Source organism: Eretmochelys imbricata, chromosome 1 (genome assembly GCF_965152235.1).
Source record: "Eretmochelys imbricata isolate rEreImb1 chromosome 1, rEreImb1.hap1, whole genome shotgun sequence".
Taxonomy (NCBI): Eukaryota; Metazoa; Chordata; order Testudines; family Cheloniidae; genus Eretmochelys; species Eretmochelys imbricata.
Genome location: NC_135572.1, coordinates 122,482,870 through 122,507,581, shown reverse-complemented (window position 1 = coordinate 122,507,581; position 24,712 = coordinate 122,482,870). Strand labels below are relative to the sequence as shown.

The window sequence follows — 24,712 nt, the reverse complement described above, 5'->3', positions numbered from 1 at the left end:
CTGTCTTGTTTGGTTGAGCTTCAACCAGTTGTTCTTCATCCACTTAATCCAGCTAAATCATCCACTCACTAGGCCAGCAAAGAGACAACGGTGTTACTTGAGAGCAGCATGTTATTTGCATATTGTTGGCTCATGAGTTCATGATATCTTTCCACTTCGCTAGTAGCCGCATGTAGGTATTGATCCTAATCTGGTACAAATCAGTGTAACTTCATTGAAGTGAGTGGAGCTACGCTGTTTTGCAGAAGTTGAGGATGTGACCGCTAATGCCCACCCTTTTCGTACTCTTTTTCTATCAGAGTAATTTCAGCAGTTTTATCACGTCTATAACTTCATACTTTTACCTTCAATGGAAACATTTTTTCCATCAGAATTTGCCAAGTTTCATGTAGAATTGTTTTGATTGTAATGAATTTCTGATGGAAAAATACCTGGAAAAGTACCTGGTTTCATGCCACCTCATCTAACTCATCAGCTAATTAGGGCAATCGGCTAGCTGTTAGCATGTGTCTTATATCATGCAAAAGGGTTCTTCTTGAAATTCCCTTTCCTATAGTTCAGATGCTCTGTTTCAATTACATTTGAGTGACAGCTGGTTACTCTTTCAGTGCAGTAACAGATCACGCTAGTGGTTTTGTGCCTTTTTTTCTGCTCCTTCTAGGTTATGCAAAACACATTTTATTATATATTATGAATTTTACAATACTCTGTATGTGTCCAATATTTCACTAATTCACAGTCTCCTGACGTTGGACATTTGAAGCAAAATAAAGTACTGTGCTATCTTTATGATTAATAGAAACATACATTAATCAAGCCACAACTGGTAGAGAATGTATTTGTTCTTATTCATCAACATCAGAACGGGAGGAGATATATGGTCCTCCTGGTGCACTAATAGGAGCTATGCACATGCACTGAGAGCAGCATAAATCTTTTCCTTTGATGAGTGATGATGATTAGTCCCACTAAGAAAAGCTTTTCAACCAAAAGATTGGATCAGGTTATTCTCAACAGGCATGTCAGATTTGGCCTTTAAAGCATGAACTGCACTCAGTTCCACAAGGACCTCTTTTCTCCTACCATTTGGTTCCTTTGTTTTAAACGCTCTTAGCTTCTAGAAAGTGAACAACTTACCCAATGACTAGAATACTGTATTTGCCAAGCAATTAAAAACAGTTTCTTAAAGCAAGATATCTTGCCTCATTAAAGAGAATGATTCACTCGATAAAAATCCCAATGAATGTTGAAGGGGATTAGTAGTTTTGTTCGATTCTGAGGAGGAATGTTTGGGTCTGATTAAAGCACTGGGTAGGATTGATGCCTGAAACTAGGATTTCTCAGCATGAAACAGTTTCCCAAAAATGGACATACAGGCTGCCACTAGCCCTAACAATTTTACTTAGATTCATTGATGATAATTCCCACCCAACCTGAGAGAAGCAAGCCTGAGGGTTTTTGTATCACCAGTTTGCTAAACCACATGCAAATGGATATCTTGGGGCTTGCACAGCTCTAGTTCACTGTTTAAATATCTTTTTGGAAATTACATTAACTTCTGAGTGCTACGTGAATATTTTTGCTATATAAAGCACTTGTATATTATTGAAAATCAGTATTTTAATAGGCAATGTTTGTGTTTTTATTGTAAATATAGTAACAATATTATAAGGTCTAAACACAAATTTTCTGTTTTGTCTTGAATAATCAATTTGGTTTTCATACAAAGAATTTTGAAAATAAAGGATCCTAAAAAGAAAATGCCCCATCAAATTTTAAAATAGATGGAAAAGAAGATATTTTGAAGATTTGTTTTCCCTTTGTCTGAACAGAAAATCTTAGTATGAAATTCATTTTGACTAACTTATTTACCTAGTGTTATAAAATATCCACATGCATTTTTATGTTTTTGTATAATATCCTACATCATTTTTCATTTGCAGACACCTAAAAAATTTCACATGGAGGTACGGACCCTCTAGGGGGTCTGTGGACCACTGGTTGAAAACCATCGTTCGATGGTAATGATAACCTTTTGCAGATCCCTTAGACATAGTCTGCAGACCCGAGATTGAAAACCACTGTCCTAGATTCAGCGCATGAACCACATAGCTTATGGTTTATCACAGAGGCTGGGAACCTCTTCCCAGCATGTTAAGTGTGGTTTTATTACTGGCATGATCAAGTAAAATTTGTAACATCTTAAAACAGGAAAAGATTTATTAAAATGGTTGAATAAAGTTTGGCTCCTATATCCATGTTTAGGCTCCTAAATAAGAGAATTGATTTTCAAAAATGCCAAGTACCCAGCACCTTCAATTGACTCTACGCACAAAGCCATGAAAATCAAATATAGAAACTAGTATAATCAGACTAGTAGAATGTTAGCTAGGGTTTACCTACTGCTTATGTATATTGCAGCCAGCCTAACTCATGGTGGTAGAATCTTTACACTATGCCAGCATATATTCTCATTGTATAGGCACACTGCACCTTTCCAATTTTGCTTTCTGTTATAATTTTGACTGCTGTTCAAAATATTTTGCATGGGGTGCCAGAGACTGGCAATTTGGTCCTATCTGTGTCTGTTTCACAATCTGTAAAATGGGAATTGTAACAATATTTACCTACTATTTAGTTACCCACCCCATGAAACACCCTTCATCTCTCTCTTATTATGAAGCTATCACACAATTTATAGTGGTAATTTGTGGGAGGGAAAAAAAGAGAGAGAGAAAGGAAAGATATCAAAAGAAGTTTAATTTGCTAGAGATTTTGAAATACACATTTAAACTTAATTGAAACCATTCCTAAATTCTTTAACATTATTTAAAGCTTTCATGTCTAAATTGTTTTTTTGCAAGGTAAATGTAACTCAAAATTGATAACAGGGAACAATGAGGATGTTAAACTAGTGTTAGTAAGAATTTATTTTTTATACAAGATGTCACCAAATATGTAAAGTTTGTTTCCTCAGTAATGAATTATTGACTCACTAATCAAGCACTGACTGCAGGGGTTTTTTTTCTTCTCCTTTTCACCACCAGGATTATACCTTAACAATGTATTTTCAACAATACTGGAGAGATAAGAGACTAGCCTATGCTGGGATACCTCTCAACCTTACGCTTGATAATCGAGTGGCAGATCAACTCTGGGTGCCCGACACTTACTTTTTAAATGACAAGAAGTCATTTGTGCATGGAGTTACAGTGAAAAATCGAATGATTCGCCTTCATCCAGATGGAACAGTGCTGTATGGCCTCAGGTCTGTACTTTATGATGAAGATTTCATAGCCATTGTTTCGTACTGTTGATATTTGTTTCCTGGTACAAGGTTATTACACACTGTATGTAGCATATTATGTAACCTTCACAGTAACCCTGAAAGATGTCGGTAGAAAATAAATAACACACTCAATGTTTCTTAATTTTGCCACCAATGTATTCAGTGAGCTTTTATCTGTTTATACAGCGTCACCATAACAGGAAAGCTCTGCAGCTACATGGTTTCTGAAAGGAAACCATGAAGTGCAAACCTAAATATTTCTTTCAAAAAATATGGGGAGTGAGGTTTAATTTGGGTGCTGAGTTCCTCTCTTGGTATACCACTACTTGGTAGTGGAAAAAATAAACCCAGGAAAAGTGAAGTCTACAACATTAAAACATGATTGTGTATACCCTCTGGATTTTATATTTACTCTGGAAGTGTAAAGGAGCTTTAAAGGACGCTGCTTTATATCCATATTAAGTCCCTGTACCTTGCCAGAGCAGTAAAAAGGCGACTTAGTGAAATGAGAATCAGACAGAAATAAACACAAGATTTGCCCTTATAGGGAAAACCAGCTCTTTACCTAGGAGAAGCCTTTTCCCCTTGCTGCATACAACTCTTCTGCAGCTTCTTCTCCTCCCTTGTTTCACTCACTGGAAGAGGTTTTCAAAGGTCACAGGCTGCCCTTAATTAGACTCAGCGTGTCCTTAATCAACCGGAGGTAACGTTTTTCCGTTCATAGTAAAAAGGGCTTTAACAATTCTAAGACAGATACACCTGCCTTCAACCGTTCTCCCAGAACTGTCATGTCTGACTTTGTCACAAAGTATTCACAGCACATTCCCAAATCAATTTGCTGAATATTAGTTATAAAATTAAAGCTCAGTATTAATCGGTAGAAAATCATTTATTTGATAAATTTAGTCTGCTCTTCTGCAGACAGCGAATGCCCATGAGCAGATTACACTTTCCTTGAACGTATTTGTTGTTTGAATTTACTCAATGAGAAGAGACAGAGAGACATGGGCTTCAGTGCCAGTGGCACATATATGATACCCCACTCACAACTTCTTTCATGCACACATCACTCTTGCCCAGCTTTTGCTGAGCCTACAAGAGAGAAGAAGCTCCTGACATTAAATCCTAGCAAAAAGAAAGGGAAAAAAGTTCTAAAGACTGGTCAAAACCTTAACCTAGCATTTAGTTGCAAAGGTGGTTTGCACACTTGTGCTCCATCTAGGCTCTGCTGCTTCTGAACAGTCAAATGGCATCAGTAGCCAAAAATACCTTCTGCCATCTTCATCTGGTCATGAGGCCTCTTCTTTAGTGAGCACCTGGCCTTTGCAATTTTCATGTTTGACTCCCCCAACGCTCAGTTACTACAATGCACTGGATGATAGAAAATATCATGAGAAAGCTCCAGGTGGTGGTCCAACTTCTGAGCAACACAGATCCCTGAAAATGCCCGACGAAAGTGACCCTTATGCCACACTGGCTCCACGTTAAGTACTGGAAAATTCAGAACCCTGATCTTCAAAGTCTTCAATGGATTGAGCCTTGGTCATCTCAGGTTTCTTCTCTGCCAAGGTTCTCTTCACAACCATTATCCATGAAGAACAATGGAATTAATAGTTCCAAGGTTGGACTTTCTCAGAACCTGATCCATGGCTATGCAACTCCCTTCCAATTGTCTACAGATGTCACTGTTTGCAGCATAAAATGTAAAATGCACATTTCTATGCAGCGGTTTTTCCTCAATAATAATTTAAACCAAAAAAAGGTAATGGCATTTACAAAGAGGGGATAGAAAATAAAGTATCCTTGCCTGTTGTATGCTTACCGGATGCAAATCTTTTTGCCCTCAGACACTATGGTGATGGAGCATGTTATAAATACCTAAAGTGAAAGAGAGAATTGTTTTGCAAGTCTTTTGAATCTGTGAATTGGTTATTTTCAGTATTCAATACTCAGTATTTGAACATTCAAGCTATATTGGTTAGTTATGGTTGGTCAGATAAGGAATGTGACATTGCTTCTGTTTTTTAATTGAATGAATGTAATTCTTATAAACAGGAGGGAAGGATATCTGAATTAGCCACTGGGACTATGAACCTCTCAGAGAGAAGTTCTTAGTGTACTTAAATTTACTTAGACTGTAAGCTCTTTGGGGAAGGGTCTAATTTTTTATGTTTCTGTACAGTGCCTAGTGCAACAGATTCAGGCCTTTAGGCAACACAGCAATATAAATGCAAATAATAGTAGTAATAATAATAATAATTAATAAGGTTGCAGTTCAGGGAGAGGTGTCAGGAGATAAACTAATTTAGGAAATTTTGGAAAATTGTCAACCTTTCCTTTCTGTATTGCGTGCATACAAAGTGTGTGTGTGTGAAATCCGATCTTTGTCTGGCTCATATAATTGCTTCTCTACCAGTGCGCTGCTGAGGGGTTCTGGGAATCCTGCCATCCTGCTGTGCCAGACAGCATCTCTTCCATAAAAAACATAGCTCTTCTTCTTGCGCACATAAGCTAGCCTGAGTGAACAAAACTTTCCTTCTGCGAGCACGTGTGTAAGGAAAATGAGGTTGTCTGAAAGTTCACAGAAATTGTACACAAATGGAGTTGAGCATTACTGCAGCAAATGATTTTGTACATTTGAGTAAATGTGGTATTTACCTATCTGTTTTTTTTTTAGATCTTTAGTTTGATGTTTTGGACTTACACATCTGTGTCTTGATTTAGTACATAAATATACTATATAGCTTCGATGGAGCATATTCTTCCTGACAATACAACCTTGCAATACATAGATATTGGTGGGGCTTAGGACAGAGTACATTATCTAAAAAGTCATAAAGCAACCTAATATGTTAAAGACAAATATAAATTTGCAAGCCCCATCATTTCTAGTAAATATACCAAACTTATCTTTTATAAATATCCATTTTCTGTCTCCTTAGCATTTGCCAATAGTTAAAGACGCTAATATTTGAGAGACCCTGATACTGCAACTGCCTCTGCATGAATTTAACCCATGTAGATGCCATGGCAGGGTCTGGAACCATGTGACCTATTGTTCAATGTAGTAAATATTTTCCATTTAAAATAGAATGGGATAACAGCATAATAATCACAATTACATATCACTGATTTTTCTTATTGTTTTGAATCGGAACTACCAATATTGTATTACATGCAAAATAATTTGATTTCATAATAAGTGTGACTTTGTAAAGTTCATAATTGTTATGATTGTGTAATTTAGAATGTTCTTGCGGTGATCCCAGATAAAATGTTAAGTAATTTTTTTCCCCTGAGTGCATTACTTGGTGTTAATTTTATGTGCTATGTCAAAGTTGCTAACAGTCAGACTGCGGAGACACTAGTTTCCATAATTAATAATCCTGAATCTAGCACCTTGCCTGAGGAGCCAGCGGGGCACTGGGCAGATGTTCGATTGAGATAAATCCTTCTCCTAAGCCACAGAGCAACTGTGGAAGCTGCTCTTTGTAAACTATTCCAGCCCACTGGGACATGTGTTAAGCCAGAACATCTGTCAGGGCAGGCATGCCATTGGGCAGTGGAAGGAACATGTAAAAGGGGCCATCTGAAAGAATCCCTCCATTGAACAGTACTTAGAGAGGGAAACTTACATTAAAAGAGTGGCCAAAGGTAGACAGTGATGGCAGAGCTTTGTTCATGCATTAAATGACCTTTGACAGTGAAGGAAGGATTCAGATTCAGATTTTTGTTTAGGAATGAACCATTTTTCAAGTTTGTGTCTATTAACATGAGAAAATGGATTAATTTGGATTTAAAATGTTGACCTAATTAAACATAGAAGGTAGTTTAAAGATGAACTTCACATGAAAGCAATATTAGATGGTGTACCCTTAGCACATGCTAAAGGCTAAGACCTCAGTTCAGCAAAACACTTAAGCATGTGCTTAAACTTAAACACGTGTTTAAGTTCATTGCTGAGTCAGGGCCTACATGTCAGTATTAATACATTCTTTTTAAAATTAAGATCTAATTCTGAGACAACATGTGGCTTAATATAATTGCTTTGAGTGCATACATAAATTTTATTCCTTTAAATTGAGATTTATAAAAATAATTTGAATATATTGATCATTTCGATATTTACTTTACATTGATTGTAAAATTATGCTAAATTTGGATTGAATGTACACGTTGTACTATCACATTTAAATAAGCGTAACTATTTTGAATCTATCCTTCCATTGGCTGCTGTGGATTTTATTTCTTTATATGGGTTTTGATAAAACATAAACACAGTAAAACCATGTTGTGTGGTAGTTAAAAAAGAAGATAAAGAAGAAAAGACAGAATGTAGACAGAACACAAATGTAGCATAGTAAAAAGCATCATCATGACATGTGTAGCAAACTTTTATGGTTAAACACTTTCCGATATAAAGACACGTTCTGTAATCGTGACAAATGTTTGAATAGTACTTACACACTGAGCCCCAATGTGATCACTCAAGTGCCATTTAGAGTGAGTAATCTTATTGAAGTCAATGGAACTACTCATTTGAGAAAGTTCTGCTCAGTGTAAGAGCTGCAGAATCTGGTCTGTAGTCAATGCCTTTCTTTAAACATCCCTCACTTTTAAAGAAATAATGAATGATTGGCCTACTGTAATTCCATTTGTTTATATTTCAGAATCACAACTACTGCAGCTTGTATGATGGATCTGAGAAGATACCCATTAGATGAACAAAACTGTACTCTGGAAATAGAGAGCTGTATGTATATATACAGATACAAATAAAGTCCAGTTCAGTTGTGTGGGCAGTTTTCCCCAATACAGCCATAGAACAGTCATCCTGATGCCTAACAAACATGTGAATTCTTTAACACAATGACCCTTTGGACTGTTTATTTGATTTTATGCATCATTTAGAATATAAGGGAATTATTAATGTCAGGCTTGCATGTTGTGTTGATACAAATTGGGGCTAGGAGACAGAAAGAATGATACAGTTCAGCACTCCAGACTGATTGGATAGAGGTAGTGACTGGATATTTATTTACAACAGGAGAACAAAGGTTCATATTTTAATCAGATTGACTTTGAAGAGCGCAAACACTGAGATACAATTTTCTTTCAGTGTGCTTTATTATGCATGAATGGCCTTGCCATGAAGAACACACTACTGAATTATCTTTTTTAAATTACACTTGACTTAATACCAGTCCCATTGGCATTAATGGGGGTTTAACCATTGATTTCTGTGGGAGAAGGCCCCCTCTCTCTAATATCTTTGTTTGCATTGGTAGAACATTCTCTCTTTTCCTGTTAATTAATACTAAGTGCATCTGATATCTGAAATAGCACCAATCTGTAAACAGACTCCTCTAGTCAGTATTAGGAGCCACTTCCTGGTCGTATCTATGTCTTGACTGTACTCTATCTGGTTGCCTTCATTCTTGCCCTGAATTTCATCAGAACTAAAAAACAAAACAAAAAACTTGCCTCAAATACTTGTGAACTCTTTTATTTAATGGAGACAGCCCTTTAAGAGAGCAACTTAGAATGGTAATATATTTGAAAACCACCCATATGGAATAAAGTAGTGGAACAATTGTAGCTGCAAAGCCCTAATCCACTCTGTAATCTTCTGAAATTATACTATGTACTAGATTTTTCATGGTAGAATATAGTAGAGGTTTTTTCCAACATTACATTTGTGCTTTGTTTGAAGATGGTTATACAACCGATGACATAGAGTTTTACTGGAGAGGTGGAGATAATGCAGTCACAGGCGTAGAGAGGATCGAGCTTCCACAATTCTCCATTGTGGAATACAGACTGGTGTCAAAGAATGTTGTCTTCGCCACAGGCAAGTGTTCATTTGTTTGCACGTTCAGTTTGTTCACTTCCTTACGTATGCCAGTTATTATTTTACATAATGATAGTGCTGGATACCACATTTGTGATAAACAATTAGCTGGTAAAGCCATTATGCAGTAATCCATGAAGCAGGAATACTTCTCCATTTCTTTTTACAGATGAGTAGTCCATGAGAGCCTAGGTTGTGTCATACTTAACAGAAAGGCTAAACATCTTCGTAATTGGGTATGAAGCCTTTCACTTTGGGCTGTCAGTTAACCCTAGCCCATAGTGACCTTACAGAAGTATGGGAATGCCAGGTTAAAAAACAGCTTTATGATCATTGATTTACAACTTGAGTGTGTGTTTGGATTGTGTCTCAATACAGTGTATGCAGTGTATTTGATATCTTGTGTTGCATTAAGGTATGTGCCTGCATGTAGTAGGCAACTGAAGACACCTAGTTTCTATACATCCAGGGCTCCTATAGTCAGTTTTGGAGTGCTAAATCTGGGGTCAGAGGTCCTCTTCCAACCTGCCCCTCTCCCCGCCCCCAGACCCCCCAGGAGAAACATGGTTTAAATTGATAGAATCTCACAGCATCTCTGAAAACTAGACCACTTACTGAGGTGACTGAAGACAACATGGATATAAGTGCTTAATATCTTTGAAAATGTTGGCATGGGATGACTTGCCTGTGGCCACACAGTGACTCCTTGGCAGAGCTGGGATTTCTGCTCAGGAGTTTCAAACACTCAGCCCTCTGTTCAGATCATGAAACCATGCTGCCTATTGAACCCTTCATCCCAAGCATTTAACAAACTAAGCATATGGTACATTTATGGGACTCTCTTCACCGATTCCTTGATCATAGCATCTGGTTCAAAGTGCACAGCAGCACTACTTGTATTTCATTACAAAACATAAGCATTGGCAGAAGAGCAATTGATATGAGTTTGTTTGCCAAATGCTGTCATATTTCTTTGGTCATAGTTAAGAAAAGAGGGTTTTGTTTAAATGGAAAAGGAAACAGGTGTGTTAATGCCTTACCACTCCACTCTGCAACCTCATGCACTCCTAGCATAATCACACACTGAAGGTGGGAGTTTTTGTGAGAACTGCTTTTTAAAATATTGGTTGCATGGCACTGATGGAGAACCTCATTTTTGCACTGGTTACAGGAAGTTGAGAAAAGATTTTAGTACAGGATAAGCGAAGTTTTAGTTCAAGAAAGTGTGAAATGTTTTTTATGATGAAATCTGGAATAATTTACAGACAGAGTCCTGTTAAACACAGATGAAATAGAAATCTAAAGAACTGTGTGACAGCCATATAAAAGAGATTGAAGAGGCAATAATAAACAGGATTGGACATTTATATGGATAAAAAGAATATTCAGCATTATAATAGTTACTGCTAACAAACATTTAAAACTCCAAAAAGAAAAGGAGTACTTGTGGCACCTTAGAGACTAACCAATTTATTTGAGCATAAGCTTTTGTGAGGATGCATCCGAGGAAGTGAGCTGTAGCTCACGAAAGCTTATGCTCAAATAAATTGGTTAGTCTCTAAGGTGCCACAAGTACTCCTTTTCTTTTTGCGAATACAGACTAATATGGCTGCTACTCTGAAACCTGTCATTTAAAACTCCATGCTTCAGGGTTTAAAACAGCCTAACTATTAGGGATTAGGATGAGATTTTTGTGGGAGGTAGATTACCCCACATGCCTACTATAAGGTCTCTTGTACCTTCCTCTGAAGCATCTGATGATTGCCAGTGATGGGGACAGGATACTGGACTAGATGGACCACAGACCTGATCTAGTATGGTAACACTGTTTTTATGCAAGGGAATAAATCTTTCAGCAAACCATCTTTACGTTTCTACCACAACAGCCCCCATGCATGGAATAACCTCCCTGAACTGATCCACATGGCCAAGTCCTTCCCTTTCGAATCATTCCTCAAAACCCACCTCTGCCATACACCACAATAAATTAGCCAGCTAATTAGTGCTTGATAGAGAATGCAGTTTATATTAATTATTATTAGCGTATATTTTTGATTGTATGTTTTATCCATCTTCTTGAATGTCTGGCCAACACCCAGCACACTGTGATCATAACACAAATAATTATTATTATTAATAATAATACATAATAATAAAACTAGGGATGCTATCTGGAGGGGCTGGTGGACTCCTCAAGACCCTTTACCTCTCTCTAAAGACTTGGGAAAATAACCACTGACTTGGCTGCTGCTGCTGAGTTTCTCTGTCTCTGTGGAAAAGAAGGCTGATGCTGTCCCTTTTATCTCTGAGGCTATCGGGTGCTCAAAGGCAGATATTAGATGGTTCATTGAGCTATAGATAAGATTTCAGTGTAGTAATAATTCTACTGGTTATGCAAAAAATAAGAATGCATCAGGTGTATTAAAGAGCCTTGGTATAAGCATTGTTTCAGATAAAATGAGTTATTCCTCCAGTGCTCCCTGAAACAGCACGACTGTATATTCTTGTACAAAATATAATGAGAATGGAAACACTGTCCGTACTACTCCCCCTACTAAGGAGCGATTTAAACAACACACATAATGGCTAAGACGTTCAAAGCTGTCTAGATCTGCGTGCCCATTAAAATGAATGGGAATGAATTAGGAATGAATTAGGCATCCACATAATGTAGGCAGCTTTGAAAATTTGAGCCACTGATTTTAGCAAATTCCCAGCTTCTGAACTCTTCAACTTTCCTACTATTCCTACTTCAAACTATGCATAAACTGTTGCTTATTTTGTAACGTGGTTGCCCACAATTTAGATTAAGATAATTGGCTTGAATGTACTTTTAAAACATCCAATTTAAAAATTATAGAAAAGAAAGTTTAAATCAGAACTATGAAAACTATTTTAAAAATTGAAGTAGTCAATCTTGAACTGAGAATAGCAATAATTTTCTGGAAAGGTTCCATACTGCAGCCAAAGCCCTACTACAAGAGACTAAGAAGGCCAGCCATGCACCGAAGTGGCTCCTGAAGTGGCTGATCTGACAAACATTAGAAAAAATCAAAAATGGTCCAGATAAACTACACTAAGGGTATGTATTCACTTCTGGCCGGATTGGTGGGCAGCGATCGATCCAGCGGGGATCGATTTATCGCGTCTAGTCTAGATGTGATAAATTGACCCCCAAGCACTCTCCCGTCGACTCCTGTACTCCCGTGCCACGAGAGGCGTAGGCAGTGTGGGGAGTGTGGGGACACTATGGGGGAGTGTCAGCAGTTGACTCACCACGGTGAAGACACCACGATAAGTCGATTTAAATTTGTTGCATAACTTAGATCGATCCCGCACCCCAGTGTAGACTAGGGCTAAGAGACTGACCTGAAAAGGGAAGACATAACCCACTTTCGCTGGAAACTTCAAGATCCATCATAGTCTCTAGACAAATTAGCTACTTTTTTGAAAGAGGAAGGTACTTTTAATAGGCTTTGACATATAATTATTTGGTATGTTCTGAAAGATCAATCTTTAAAATACATTTCTAATTAGCAAAAGAAATATCCTGGAAGAACAGATTTGAATATGAATTCTGTAACTGGCCATCTCTGATATCTTGGTTTTTTACTTGGATAAAACAGCAAGAGACTAATTTAGCCTTGGAGCTAGGTATTTCAGCTCAGCTCCCTGTCTTTGAATGAAATCGAAACAGACACAAGTAATTGCTTTTTACCAAGCATTTGAATAAATGAGAAGTTGGGGTTATTTGTACTCAGATTATTGATTAACCATTTATTTTCCTCTCTGCATTCTCAGTCATATCTGGCCTAAATATTTAAGGCCAGATTCTGCCACTCTTACTTGCAGTGAGTCAGTACTATGCTCTTCAAATTATCCCTCTGAAATCAGTGGAACTCCTAATGCTGAATGTGAGGGAGGGTATCAGAATCTGGCCCCTAAACATTAACGCATGTCAAGATTAAAATATATTTTTGATGTAATATATAAGAGCTAGAACCTCCAGGTAACCTAGTTGATAAATATATTGAGCCTTAATTAACAAGACATTATCCCACCAAAATCATGCCAGTTACAGTACTAATAGTTGAGCAAACCAAGAAATAATGATTGCACAAAGTATTTGATTTCTGCTTAAATATATAAGGATTTGTTCATAATCCCTTGATCACATGTAAGTGAGGCCCCTGTGCACAGACCTTCCACACAGAAAGGGCAGAGTCAGCTGCCTTCATAGCAAAGTTCCCTCCCTGTCATCCCTCACAGAGTTCTGTGGTCTGCATAGTGGGACAGTGTGGGAGTAAATGAGAGGGAGTAGGAGTCAGCAGGATGGAGATTGGGCCAATTGGATCATGCACCATCCTTCCTCCAACTCTGCAAAGGTGTAAACATATTATAGCTTAGGATAAGACAGACATTGGTAGTTCCAGGGTCAGGCATCATCTAGGGCAGCCCTGATAGCATGGCACCATTGCTGTCTGGGAGCAGTGAGGGTGGTTTCCAGGGATACAAAGCCAGCTGTGGCTTCTGGATGGAATTGATCTGTGAGGTGCGAACCCCGCCGCTTCCATGGGCAAAATAATTTGGGAGAAACTTCCTGAGAGGAACCTGGCAAAGTTTTGCTCCACTGTCACCCCCTACTGCAGTGGGTGGTTCAGTCCCTGATTTATTTTTAAAACTTATTTTACAAGATGGGGTGTATGCTTTGGTTTACACAGATTACCCAGGAGGCCCTCCAGGCTATTTTATTAGAAAATCAGATGAGAGAATTAAACTTTGTTAGCAGAAAAGTAGACCTAGTTTCAAGGAGAGAAAGAGTTTATGCTTGGAAGTGAGACATTGTTCATTAGAAAATGAATGTGATAAAGCAAACAAATGCTTCAGGGATTGTTCATCAAAAAATATAGACTTTGCACAGTAGCAAGATATATTTTTTTAAGTGAAGATTTAACCAACTGTATTTGATCAAACAAACTTTTTAAAGGAATTGTTGCATGTGGGTGCATGTGCAGTTTTTCATGTGCACATGTAAAACTACTCAAGATAGTTAAGCCCAAAGCAGACTGAGGAGAGTTACAAAATGGATCTCACAAAACTTGGTGACTGGGTAACAAAATGGCAGATGAAATTCAATGTTGAAATATGCAAAGTAATGCTCATTGGAAAACATCCCAACTATCCATATAAAATGATGGGGTCTAAATTAGCTGTTACCATGCAAGAAAGAGATCTTGGAGTCAATGTGGATAGTTCTCTGAAAACATTCACTCAATGTGCAGTGTCAGTCAAAAAAACAAACAGAATGTTGGGAATCATTAAGAAAGGGATAGATAATAAGACAAAAGATATTAAATGCCCTTTATATAAATCCATGGTACGTCCACATCTTGAATACTGTGTGCAGATGTGGTCACCCCATCTCTCTCTCTCTCTCTCTCTCTCTCTCTGTATATATATATATATATATATAGGAATTGGAAAAAGATTCAGAAAAGGGCAACAAAATGATTAGGGGTATGGAACAGCTTCCATATGAAGAAAGATTAATAAGACTTAGACTTTTCAATTTGGAAAAGAGATGACTAAATGGTGACATGACAGAGGTCTATAAAATCATGACTGGTGTGGAGAAAGTAAATAAGGAAGTGTTGTTTACTCCTTCTCATAAGACAAGACCTAGGGGTCACCAAATAAAATTAATAGCCAGCATGTTTAAAACAAACGAGGAAATATTTCTTCTCACAATGTGCTGTCAACCTGTGGAACTTTTTGCCAGAGGATGTTGTGAAGGCCAAGACTATAACAGAGTTCAAAAAAGACTAGATAGGTTCATGGAGGATAGGTCCATCAATGACTATTAGCCAGGATGGGCAGGGATGCAAACCCGTGCTCTGAAGTATCCCTAGCCTCTGTTTGCTGGAAGCTTGGAATGGGTAACAAGGGTTGGTTCACTTGATGATTGCCTGTTCTATTTATTCCCGCTGGGGCACCTGGCATTGGCCACTGTCGGAAGAAAGGATACTGGGCTAGATGGACCATTGGTCTGACCCAGTATGGCCATTCTTATGTTCTTCTGTTCTTTTTCTTACTATTATTCAAGAGAATTTATTTCTGACACTTGAGGTAGCATATTTCACCTAGTTTGCATCTATTTGAGAAGTGTCAGTTCAGGAACAGCTATTCAATGCAAATAATACATTATACGAAATTAATTTTAAATATAATGTATTAAAATTAATTAAATTAATTATATTCATTTTGACTGTTAATTATACTAATCCTCTCAATAAAGTGATATATGAAAATTATTCATTTAGATAAACATTTTACATAGAGATTTAAGCATCACCTTTTAAAAAAATATCCAGTGCTCAGCCAATTGTTTTATAATTAAAAATTAACGTTATTATTTCTTTTCTCGGTAAAATTCAAACTAGTGTATTCTCTGCAAAAAATCCAAGATTCCTTTTGAATAGCATGCAGTTAGCTAACCGGTAGTACACTAAAGGCATTTTCCCTACTGTTCTATAAAGTCATAATATCCCATCAAAGGTGCATGATTTAGTTTCTATGGAAACTAAAGAAAAGTATTTTGTCTACCAGGGTCTTTTTTTCAGTATAAATAAGTGTTTTTCCCCCCTTTTTCTTAGGTGCATATCCAAGACTCTCACTGAGTTTTAAGTTAAAGAGAAATATTGGATACTTTATTCTTCAGACCTACATGCCCTCTATACTGATTACCATTTTATCGTGGGTGTCATTCTGGATCAATTATGATGCATCAGCAGCAAGAGTTGCCCTTGGTATGTGATAAGGATGAGCTAAATGTAGCCTTCAGAAGTTGTTAAAGACTGCAACATGTCAGTATACTGATATTCCAAGCTCACTTATGCCAAAATCATGTCACTCTGTATTGAGTCAATAGTGCTTTGTTCTCCCCTCGAATGCAGAATGTAACTATCATAAAATCTCTAAAAGTGAGTTCCTCATATAGAGCCCAGTCTTCCTCTCATCAGAGTAAAGTGGCTCCAAGCTACCTTTCCACATACCCCAGATCTTGGGGCTGGCCAGGGACCAAGCTATCCCTTGGCTCATGTTTTAGGGCTCTTCTCACTTACATGGCAGGAAGAGTCCACAAAAACCATTCTGCTACTCAGAACTTTCAGAATGTAGGGTGGTCCAGCCACCACCTCCTCTTAAAGGTCAGTGGAGAGGAGGAATATTTCCTGTGGTCCAACCAATATCTCTGTTTTAAGTTCTCATCATAATTGTGGTATTGAATAAACAGGAATAGCTAGACAGAAGTCACCAAGCCATATCACACTCCTGCTACTAGCCCATGCAATTCTCTCCTCAGGGCACCTGGAAAGAGAGAGACCTGAGTAAGGCTGCTGTCCTGTTTTATTGTTTGTTTGTTTATTTGTTTTGGCTAGTCATGTATCAAAAGATTGCCCCGCTTTCATGAGTTCTACCCAATGTAGCGGCAGGAACTAACATTTTGTCCTGTGTTTGCACAGCACCAATCACAGTGGGGTCCTAGTCCACATCTGGGGCTCCTAGGTGCTACAGTAATGCAGATAATAAATACTAATAATAACAATCAGTCAGCTACACCCAAAGGAGTCACAAGAGCCCTGTTAGTCTTAATCAGTAGGAGAGAGAGACCGCCCTTCAGAGGCCAGAGATCAATCTGGTAGGTTCTTTTGAGAAAGCAGCCAACCATCAGTATGCATGAGTTATTATGAAGAATGCCACCCAGTACCTGTAACCTGTCCCCTTGTGCTCCATAATATACAAGACCATGAGCCTGATCCTCTATTACCCTGTACCTTGTGTAGTCATTTACACTAGTGCAAAGAGGGTGTAAAATGCTCTCAAATCAGAGTGATAGTGTTTTACACTCACTCTGCCTGGTGTAAATGACTGTAGTACTATGGAGTATCAGGCCCTATAGCTTAGGTGCTTGCTAGGGAAGGGATTCACTCATAGATCCTTGTTGACTAGGAAAAAACTTTGCTTTTTGACTTCTGCAAGAGGCCTGTGTTCTCCTAGAGATTAAGATCCTCTGGTTAAGCCTCTGAGGGTATGTCTACACTGCAATTAAATACCCTAAATACCCACGGCTGGCCTGTATCAACTGACTCGGGCTCGTAGGGCATGGGCTGCAGGGCTGTAAAACTGTGGTATAGATGTTTGGGCTGGGGCTGGAGCCCAGGCTCTGGGATCCTCCCTATCATGAGGACCCAGAGCTCAGGCTCCAACCTGAGCATGAACGTCTGCATCACAATGTTGTAGCCTGTAAATCGAGCCCTGCATGTCCAAATCAGCAGACATGGGCCAGCTGTGGTTGTTTAATTGCAGTGTGGACATATCCTGAGGGACGGCTGATAAACAGTTTAATATGTTCCAGGGTATGTTGAACAAATTTATAAATGCCAAGGCTTGACACAGGGATCAGTTTGATCTCATCCTGATTTGGATTCCACATGTTAATGCATTGAACCAAATTCTGCCCTTATTTGCACCTGTGTGATGCCATTAACTTCCCCATGATATTTTTAAGCTATTGTAAGCTGGTGAAGGAAATTTCCCAAAATGGAAGCAAAAACTAAAACATGATCTCCTAAAACTTGTAAGATGCCCACTGTTCTATTTCTTTGTTTAGGAATTACAACTGTGCTGACTATGACAACAATCAACACTCATCTTCGGGAGACTTTGCCTAAAATTCCCTATGTTAAAGCCATTGACATGTATCTTATGGGCTGCTTTGTATTTGTCTTCTTGGCCTTACTTGAATACGCCTTTGTCAATTACATCTTCTTTGGAAAAGGCCCTCAAAGACAGAAGAAACTTGCAGAAAAGATGGCAAAGGCAAACACCGATCGCTCAAAATTTGAAGGCAACCGGGTAGGATTCTTTTATCTCCTAAGTGTAATACAGTGACTTGTTCTATTGCAAACAAACAAACGAACAAACAAGGAAGAAACACAAAGAAAAACCCTCTCTCCCTTTTCATGCAAGCAGTTTGTGGGCACCATTTTTCCTTTTCCATCTGAGTGCACGTCTGCATCCATAAAGAGGTATTTAGATATCTAAATGACATACATTGTTCCCACAAATAAACATGGGTGCAAAAATGGAGGTAAGTTTAGGATTGGCCTGAAAACCAAGGCCATAAATTGAAAAGGTATGATTGTGACTTGTGCTGTGTGCCTGCACAAGGGAATAAGGAGAAGTAAGAACCCCTTTGCCCACCATCAGTCTGGGCATGCCTGCTTACTACCTTCTCCTGGAGCAGGTGGGGAGGGAGTCGCAGGAAATAGCTGAAGTGTTGATCCTATCCACTAATTCATTGGTCAGCACAGCTGAGCCAGTGTGTGTGGTGGTATTATTTATTGCTGCTGTAGGCCAGCAGCAAATTTTTACTCTTCACCCCTGGAGGAAGTGGGTATGTAGCAAGGGAATTGTACCTCAAATGGGAGTCTGAAGCCCAAGGCATCCTGGGGCTGTTGGTGCATAAAGGCACAGCCTAGTTCTGTAATAGTGTTCCTAAGCAGATCATCCTCATGGTTATCTTATAAGGAAAGAAGATTTTGGAGGAAGGTTTGTCTGTGAATGAATGATAGAACATGCACCTGCCAAGGAACAGCTGGGAGGGGAGGGGAAGAGTATGCTGCACCCTGTACAGCAGATTACTCCTATTTCTTAAGTTCAAGAGGGAGCACCAAAGGAACTGTGCCTCAGAGGGGTGTCTCAGGCACAATGCCTCCTCGAGCAGTGCAATTTACACATCACCCTTTGCTGAGGGCTGTGCCTAAGATCACAGTCTAGCCTGAAAAGAGTAGAGGCAAGCTTGCTTTATGTTAATGTTGTTACAAAGAACATCCCAATGTTAAATACCGGAGTGTCATGATGACAAGAGATACCAGGAGTCTATAGGAAAAAGGTCTCATTGGTGAATATAGTGTATTGGTATTGTCCAGACTCAGCTGAGTTTGAGGCCAGGGTGGAAGATGGAAATTCCATTTGGAAAAAAGATTTCAAGATTTTTGGGAAAAAATCATTTCTGGTTAGTCAAAGTGTTTCACATCAACAAAAAAAGTTTCATTTTGATTTCATATTATATTAAAAATAGAAATAGTTATTTCCAAATATGTCATAATTTCCAGTTTCAACACTGTCAGAACTTGTGCTTCAGTTTTTCTTTAAAACTGAATGTCAATGAGATAGATACAATTTTGTGAAGCATTTTGATTTTATGGAACTGCATTTTCCATAAAAAATGGTTATGCTTAAATGTTTCTGACCAAGTCTACTGAGTACTACTGTATATTCTACCCCCTGTATCATTACAAATGATCACACTGACAAATTAACTAGCTGTTTCTCAAGTAGCTGTATAATGTAAAATAATTGCAATGCACACTTTATGACTCCAGGACTATACCTCATTCTAAATATGTCAGAGACTAGTGCCTGATTATCAGGAGCTTATTCCTAGTAAAACTCTTCAAACTAATAAATTCATTGTAGTCTGACCATACTATGCAACCAAGACTTTATCACAGTTGGCAAGTATTGTTTAGGACTAAGCTAGCATGGAGAATGGATTTTCTCTCCTCAAAAGACAGAAATGGAAAAGTATCACAATGAAGGCAGTAGTTGAGGTTTAGCTAGAAGCTGGTAATTCTTCCAATCTGAACTGTCTGTCAAATGTAATCCATTTAAGTCATTCAGTGTAAGTTTTTTTTAATGAGACCAATATCTGCCTCCCCATGGCTCACTGTTCTTCTGCCATGAGATCAACGAGTCCATCTTTGTATTGTTAGGAGGAGTGTGAGTATCTCTAGTACTAATGAAAGTGAGGTGGTAATAGTGCTGATTTAAGCCAGGTGTAGTGTGGATGGACACTGTACAAACTCTTTCTCCCCCACCCCATACAGCTCACCAATTTAGGGCACTCCTGACCTACACTACCCTTGCTATTACACTTTTGCCCCTGCCCCTCTTCACAGAGATTGTGAATTGTTCTGAACTTTGTGGTCGTTAAATAATGTGCACAAATGGGGACCCAAAAAACCTAATTTTGACTTGTGACCTGATGTCAGGATATGAATTCAGGTCTCCAGAGAAGAAAGAATACTGTTCAGCATAGCCCTCTTAGGGATCGTCTTGTGAAGAGAAGTCTGAGTAGTGTTGGAGAAACACATGTAAGTGTGTTGAATATGTTCTTTTTGGTATTCAGAAATACTTAGGATAAAGAATGTGGCATGTTCCCATTCTATGTGCTGAATATTTTGTCCCCAGTCCTCAGCTGGTGTAGGTTGTTTTAGTTTCATTGAAATCAACAGAGCCAATGATTTCACTGCAGCGACACCTGTTTACATCAGCTGAAAACTGGGGCCATTAGATGATCATCAAATTATATATTGTCACAGAAATTGTATTGGAATTGTCTAATTCACATTTTACTTTACACCATCATAGATATTAGTATATTTCAAGTTGAGAATTCAAGAAGATTTTTAGCTTTTTCTAAATGTTTTAATGACCTACTGTATTTGTGTGGTTTTTTTTTAATAATCTAGCCCTAGCTTACATGCATCCTTTAAAAAAAATCTATTTTCCATTTATAGTCAAACTAGAAAGGAAGAAAGGCTAATGAGAGAACAACATAACAGTTCTGTGAATGTCAGAATTCAAGACCTCAGCTTGATTCATAGATTCATAGATACTAAGGTCAGAAGGGACCATTATGATAATCTAGTCTGACCTCCTGCACAACGCAGGCCACCGAATCTCACCCACCCAATCCTGCAATAAACCTCTCACCTATTTCTGGGCTATTGAAGTCCTCAAATCGTGGTTTAAAGACTTCAAGGAGCAGAGAATCCTCCAGCAAGTGACCCGTGCCCCATGCTACAGAGGAGGCCAAAAACCTCCAGGGCCTCTTCCAATCTGCCCTGGAGGAAAATTCCTTCCTGACCCCAAATATGGTGATCAGCTAAACCCTGGGCAAGATTCACCAGCCAGATACTACAGAAAATTCTTTCCTGGGTGACTCAGATCCCACCCCATCTAATATCCCATCACAGGCCACTGGGCCTATTTACCATGAATATTTAATTACCAAAACCATGTTATCCCATCATACCTCCTCCATAAACTTACCGAGTTTAATCTTAAAGCCAGATAGATCTTTTGCCCCCACTGCTTCCCTTGGAAGGCTATTCCAAAACTTCACTCCTCTGATGGTTAGAAACCTTCGTCTAATTTCTAGTCTAAACTTCCTGGTGGCCAGTTTATATCCATTTGTTCTTGTGTCCCCATTGGTACTGAGCTTAAATAATTCCTCTCCCTCTCCGGTATTTATCCCTCTGATATATTTATAGAGAGCAATCATATCTCCTCTCATCCTTCTTTTAGTTAGGCTAAACAAGCCAAGCTCCTTGAATCTCTTTTCATAAGACAAGTTTTCCATTCCTCGGATCATCCTAGTAGCCCTTCTCTGTACCTGTTCCAGTTTGAATTCATCCTTCTTAAACATGGGAGACCAGAACTGCACACAGTATTCCAGGTGAGGTCTCACCAGTGCTGCAGGCAAGAGGGTCGGCAAATACTGTGGGAGATAGTATATCTACCTGGAAATTAGAAACTTGTGTTAATTTCACTAGTAGTCCCTCTAGCTAACCCAAGAAACTGCCACTGACTGGCTATTGAGGGAGCTGTGTCCAGCATTCCTGTGCTAGAGAGGGAGGTTTGTTTCTATCAGGGCCCTTTTGGATGGGGGAAGTAGAGAGATAATTATTGAAGGAAAGCTTAGAAGACACGTTAAATGGAGGAAAGAAAGTTACAACTCATGCAATGCATACGTTCAATGCTGTTTATTGGTACAGAAAGTAAAGACATAGAGCCTGTTATGGCAGTGCAGAGTCATCAGACATTGTTCCATGAGGATCTCCTCTGTCTGGGACAATCCTCAGAGGGTATATTGATGCTGTAGTAACTCCTACGTCACCCGCATCCCTTGGCTCCTGCCACAGGGGGGAGTATGTCTGGGGGACAAGGGCATGGGCACTGTCCGCCTACTCCTCCCTGGTCATCAGAACAACTTTAAGCTGACAGTTGGCCTGCCCCAGAATGAGGGCAATAAAGGTGGCATAATGCTGCCTGGGCCCCTACAACTCCAACCTGCATTGAGCACAGCTCAGCCAGACCCCAAGATCAGGGCTACAAATTTTCAAGCAAGTGGAAAAGGAAAATATAATAATAATAATAAATAATTAATATCAGTTGCACATCTTATTTGTTTTTAAATAGAGAGCTATAACTTGCAGGCTAGAGGCAGAGCAACTTCCTGGTCAAGATCTGAGTTTGATCCCTTGATCTTAAAGTAACAGAGGCTGGCCATGCTATTGAGGCAGTGTCCTCTTGGACAGAGGGGACAGGAGGAGGAAGAGGAATGTCACATTACTGTCACTAGCAAGCTTTCCAGCCATTGAAAGTAGTAGCATCACCATGAAGGATGCTTATACTGTAGCTCAGCTTTTACATTTCATAGGACTAAAATCTAACATACAAGCTGCCAGGCTTGATTGCAAATATTCCTTTTAGATATGTTGCAAAAGGGCTTTGTATGGTTTCATGGTCTTATTTGACCCCCACAACATGAATATTTTCAATAATAGAAAAGTTATGTGTACTAAAATCCATTGGTTTGGGAGGTTTTTTTACTTGATGATTAAGTTTGAAAAGTGGCTATAGTTTAGGCTCAGTAACTATGTTTCATAATGGCTTTGTGGACACTGTACCATGTCAGAAGGTCTTGCATTTGAAAAGCTGAAACTGTGTGTCCTAGTTATCTCCATGTTGGTCACACTGCCACAGACATGCCTCTCAAATGCCATGTTTTTAGGCAGTTTATCTGACTTGTTCTTGATCAGCTGTCACCAGGTCATGCCGCATTTAAGAGTGCTATACATGCTGTTACCACACTGCCTGTCTGTTCCACTCCAAGCAGTTGTTGCTTCACTTCCCACTCTGCCAATGTGTGATGGGCAGAGAGAGAGAGAAGAGAGAGGAAGAGCAATAGCTCCAATCAAAAGATAAAGTGTTCCCAGGGACCAGCATGAACAGTGCTTCCTCCTGGTACAGAGGGCAAAGGGCAGCAAGGAGAAACAATGGGGGAGAAAAGAATATTCCATACTCTATCTTACTGTGCCCCAAATATCAACACTGAAAGTTACATGGTGACAGGAATGAATGATTCACAGACACAGTGAAATGGAAATTGGCATTTGTTTTCCTTTCCCAAATGGAAATGTGTCAAACTGCTCTTAACATTTATTTATTTATATTTAAATAATAATAATGAAAAAAAAAATACTGATACAAGGCTCTAGGCAACCTAAAATGTAATTAGAACTGGCTGAAAATTGGAATTTCCATCTTGCAAGAAATTCTGATATTTCCAAGTTTGTTTTCATCTAGCATTGGGACAAAAAGTCGAAATATCAAAGCTTTTCATGGAATGGAAAGTCCCAAAAATTTTTCATCCAGAAATGCCAAAATATTTTGCCTTCAGATCAGTTCAGCATTGAATTGTGTCCACATCAGCTGCCATTGTGCCTCATGACCTCACTCTTATCTATGCACTGGGTTCCTCAGCTGGACTACATCTTTCATGATGACTCGAGATCATGGGATTCCCATAATTTACCACAGCAGTTCAAACTGAAAGAGAGACCACAATGTATCATGGGAGTTGTAGTTCAGGCAGGGAGCCCATAGAGGAGACTGGAAATACCGGAACTACAGCCCCTATGATGCATCACAGCAGCTCAGGAAGAAAAAGATTAATATCAAACTGACCTGAAACGAAATATTTCAATCCAGATGCATAAACAAAAATGCTTTTGAGTCAAGTTAGGTTGATCTGAAACTAAATATTTCTTTTAAAAATTTTCCTGATTGAAAATAATTTTTTTAAAAATGGAAAATTAAGATTTTCCTGCAGAAAATTTCAGGTTTTTAGGAACTACATTTTTTGTTGACAGATTTTTCATTGGAAAATTCCCAAACAGCTATATAACTACTACTACAACAAAAACATTAAAATAATCATTTGTAAGGAACTCTGCAAGCCCACCACCTACAAGAAAGCTCTTTTCCACTCCTTCATCATTGTGGGAGGCAAACCCTAATCCCTCTTCAAAAATCCTGCCAAACAGCTGTCTTTTGCAGCCTACTCAGAAGCTCACCAAATCCAGGCTATTTCAGATCAAAGTGGGGGGACATGTTCCAGTATCCTGGAGTCCATCGTGCCAGCCATCTCCAGCTCAAGCATCCCCACCACTCACAGTTGTGGCACATATTCAATTAAAATATCATCTTTGTTCTCTTTGCCCTATTGGTATGAAGATCCCCGCACGATACCTCACAAGGTAGCCAGCACAGTTCAGGAAATGTAATGGTTCTGCTGACATTCTGTTAGGATCATATTATCATGGAAATCATGCCATTCTGCAACTGTTAGGAGAAAAATGCAAAACCTGAAAAATCTTGTA

At 38.8% G+C, this 24,712-nt stretch overlaps 1 protein-coding gene across 1 annotated transcript in view; it reads left to right on the top strand.

The window, feature by feature from the left end:
• The window catches only part of GABRB3 (gamma-aminobutyric acid type A receptor subunit beta3), a 149,829-nt gene that overhangs the window by 114,480 nt on the left and 10,637 nt on the right, over positions 1 to 24,712 (top strand). Inside the window, exons 4-8 of the mRNA XM_077807120.1 lie at positions 3,048 to 3,268; positions 7,960 to 8,042; positions 9,003 to 9,140; positions 15,794 to 15,946; positions 17,809 to 18,053. Coding sequence (XP_077663246.1) covers positions 3,048 to 3,268; positions 7,960 to 8,042; positions 9,003 to 9,140; positions 15,794 to 15,946; positions 17,809 to 18,053 — 840 coding nt within the window. The remainder of the gene's footprint in view (positions 1 to 3,047; positions 3,269 to 7,959; positions 8,043 to 9,002; positions 9,141 to 15,793; positions 15,947 to 17,808; positions 18,054 to 24,712) is intronic.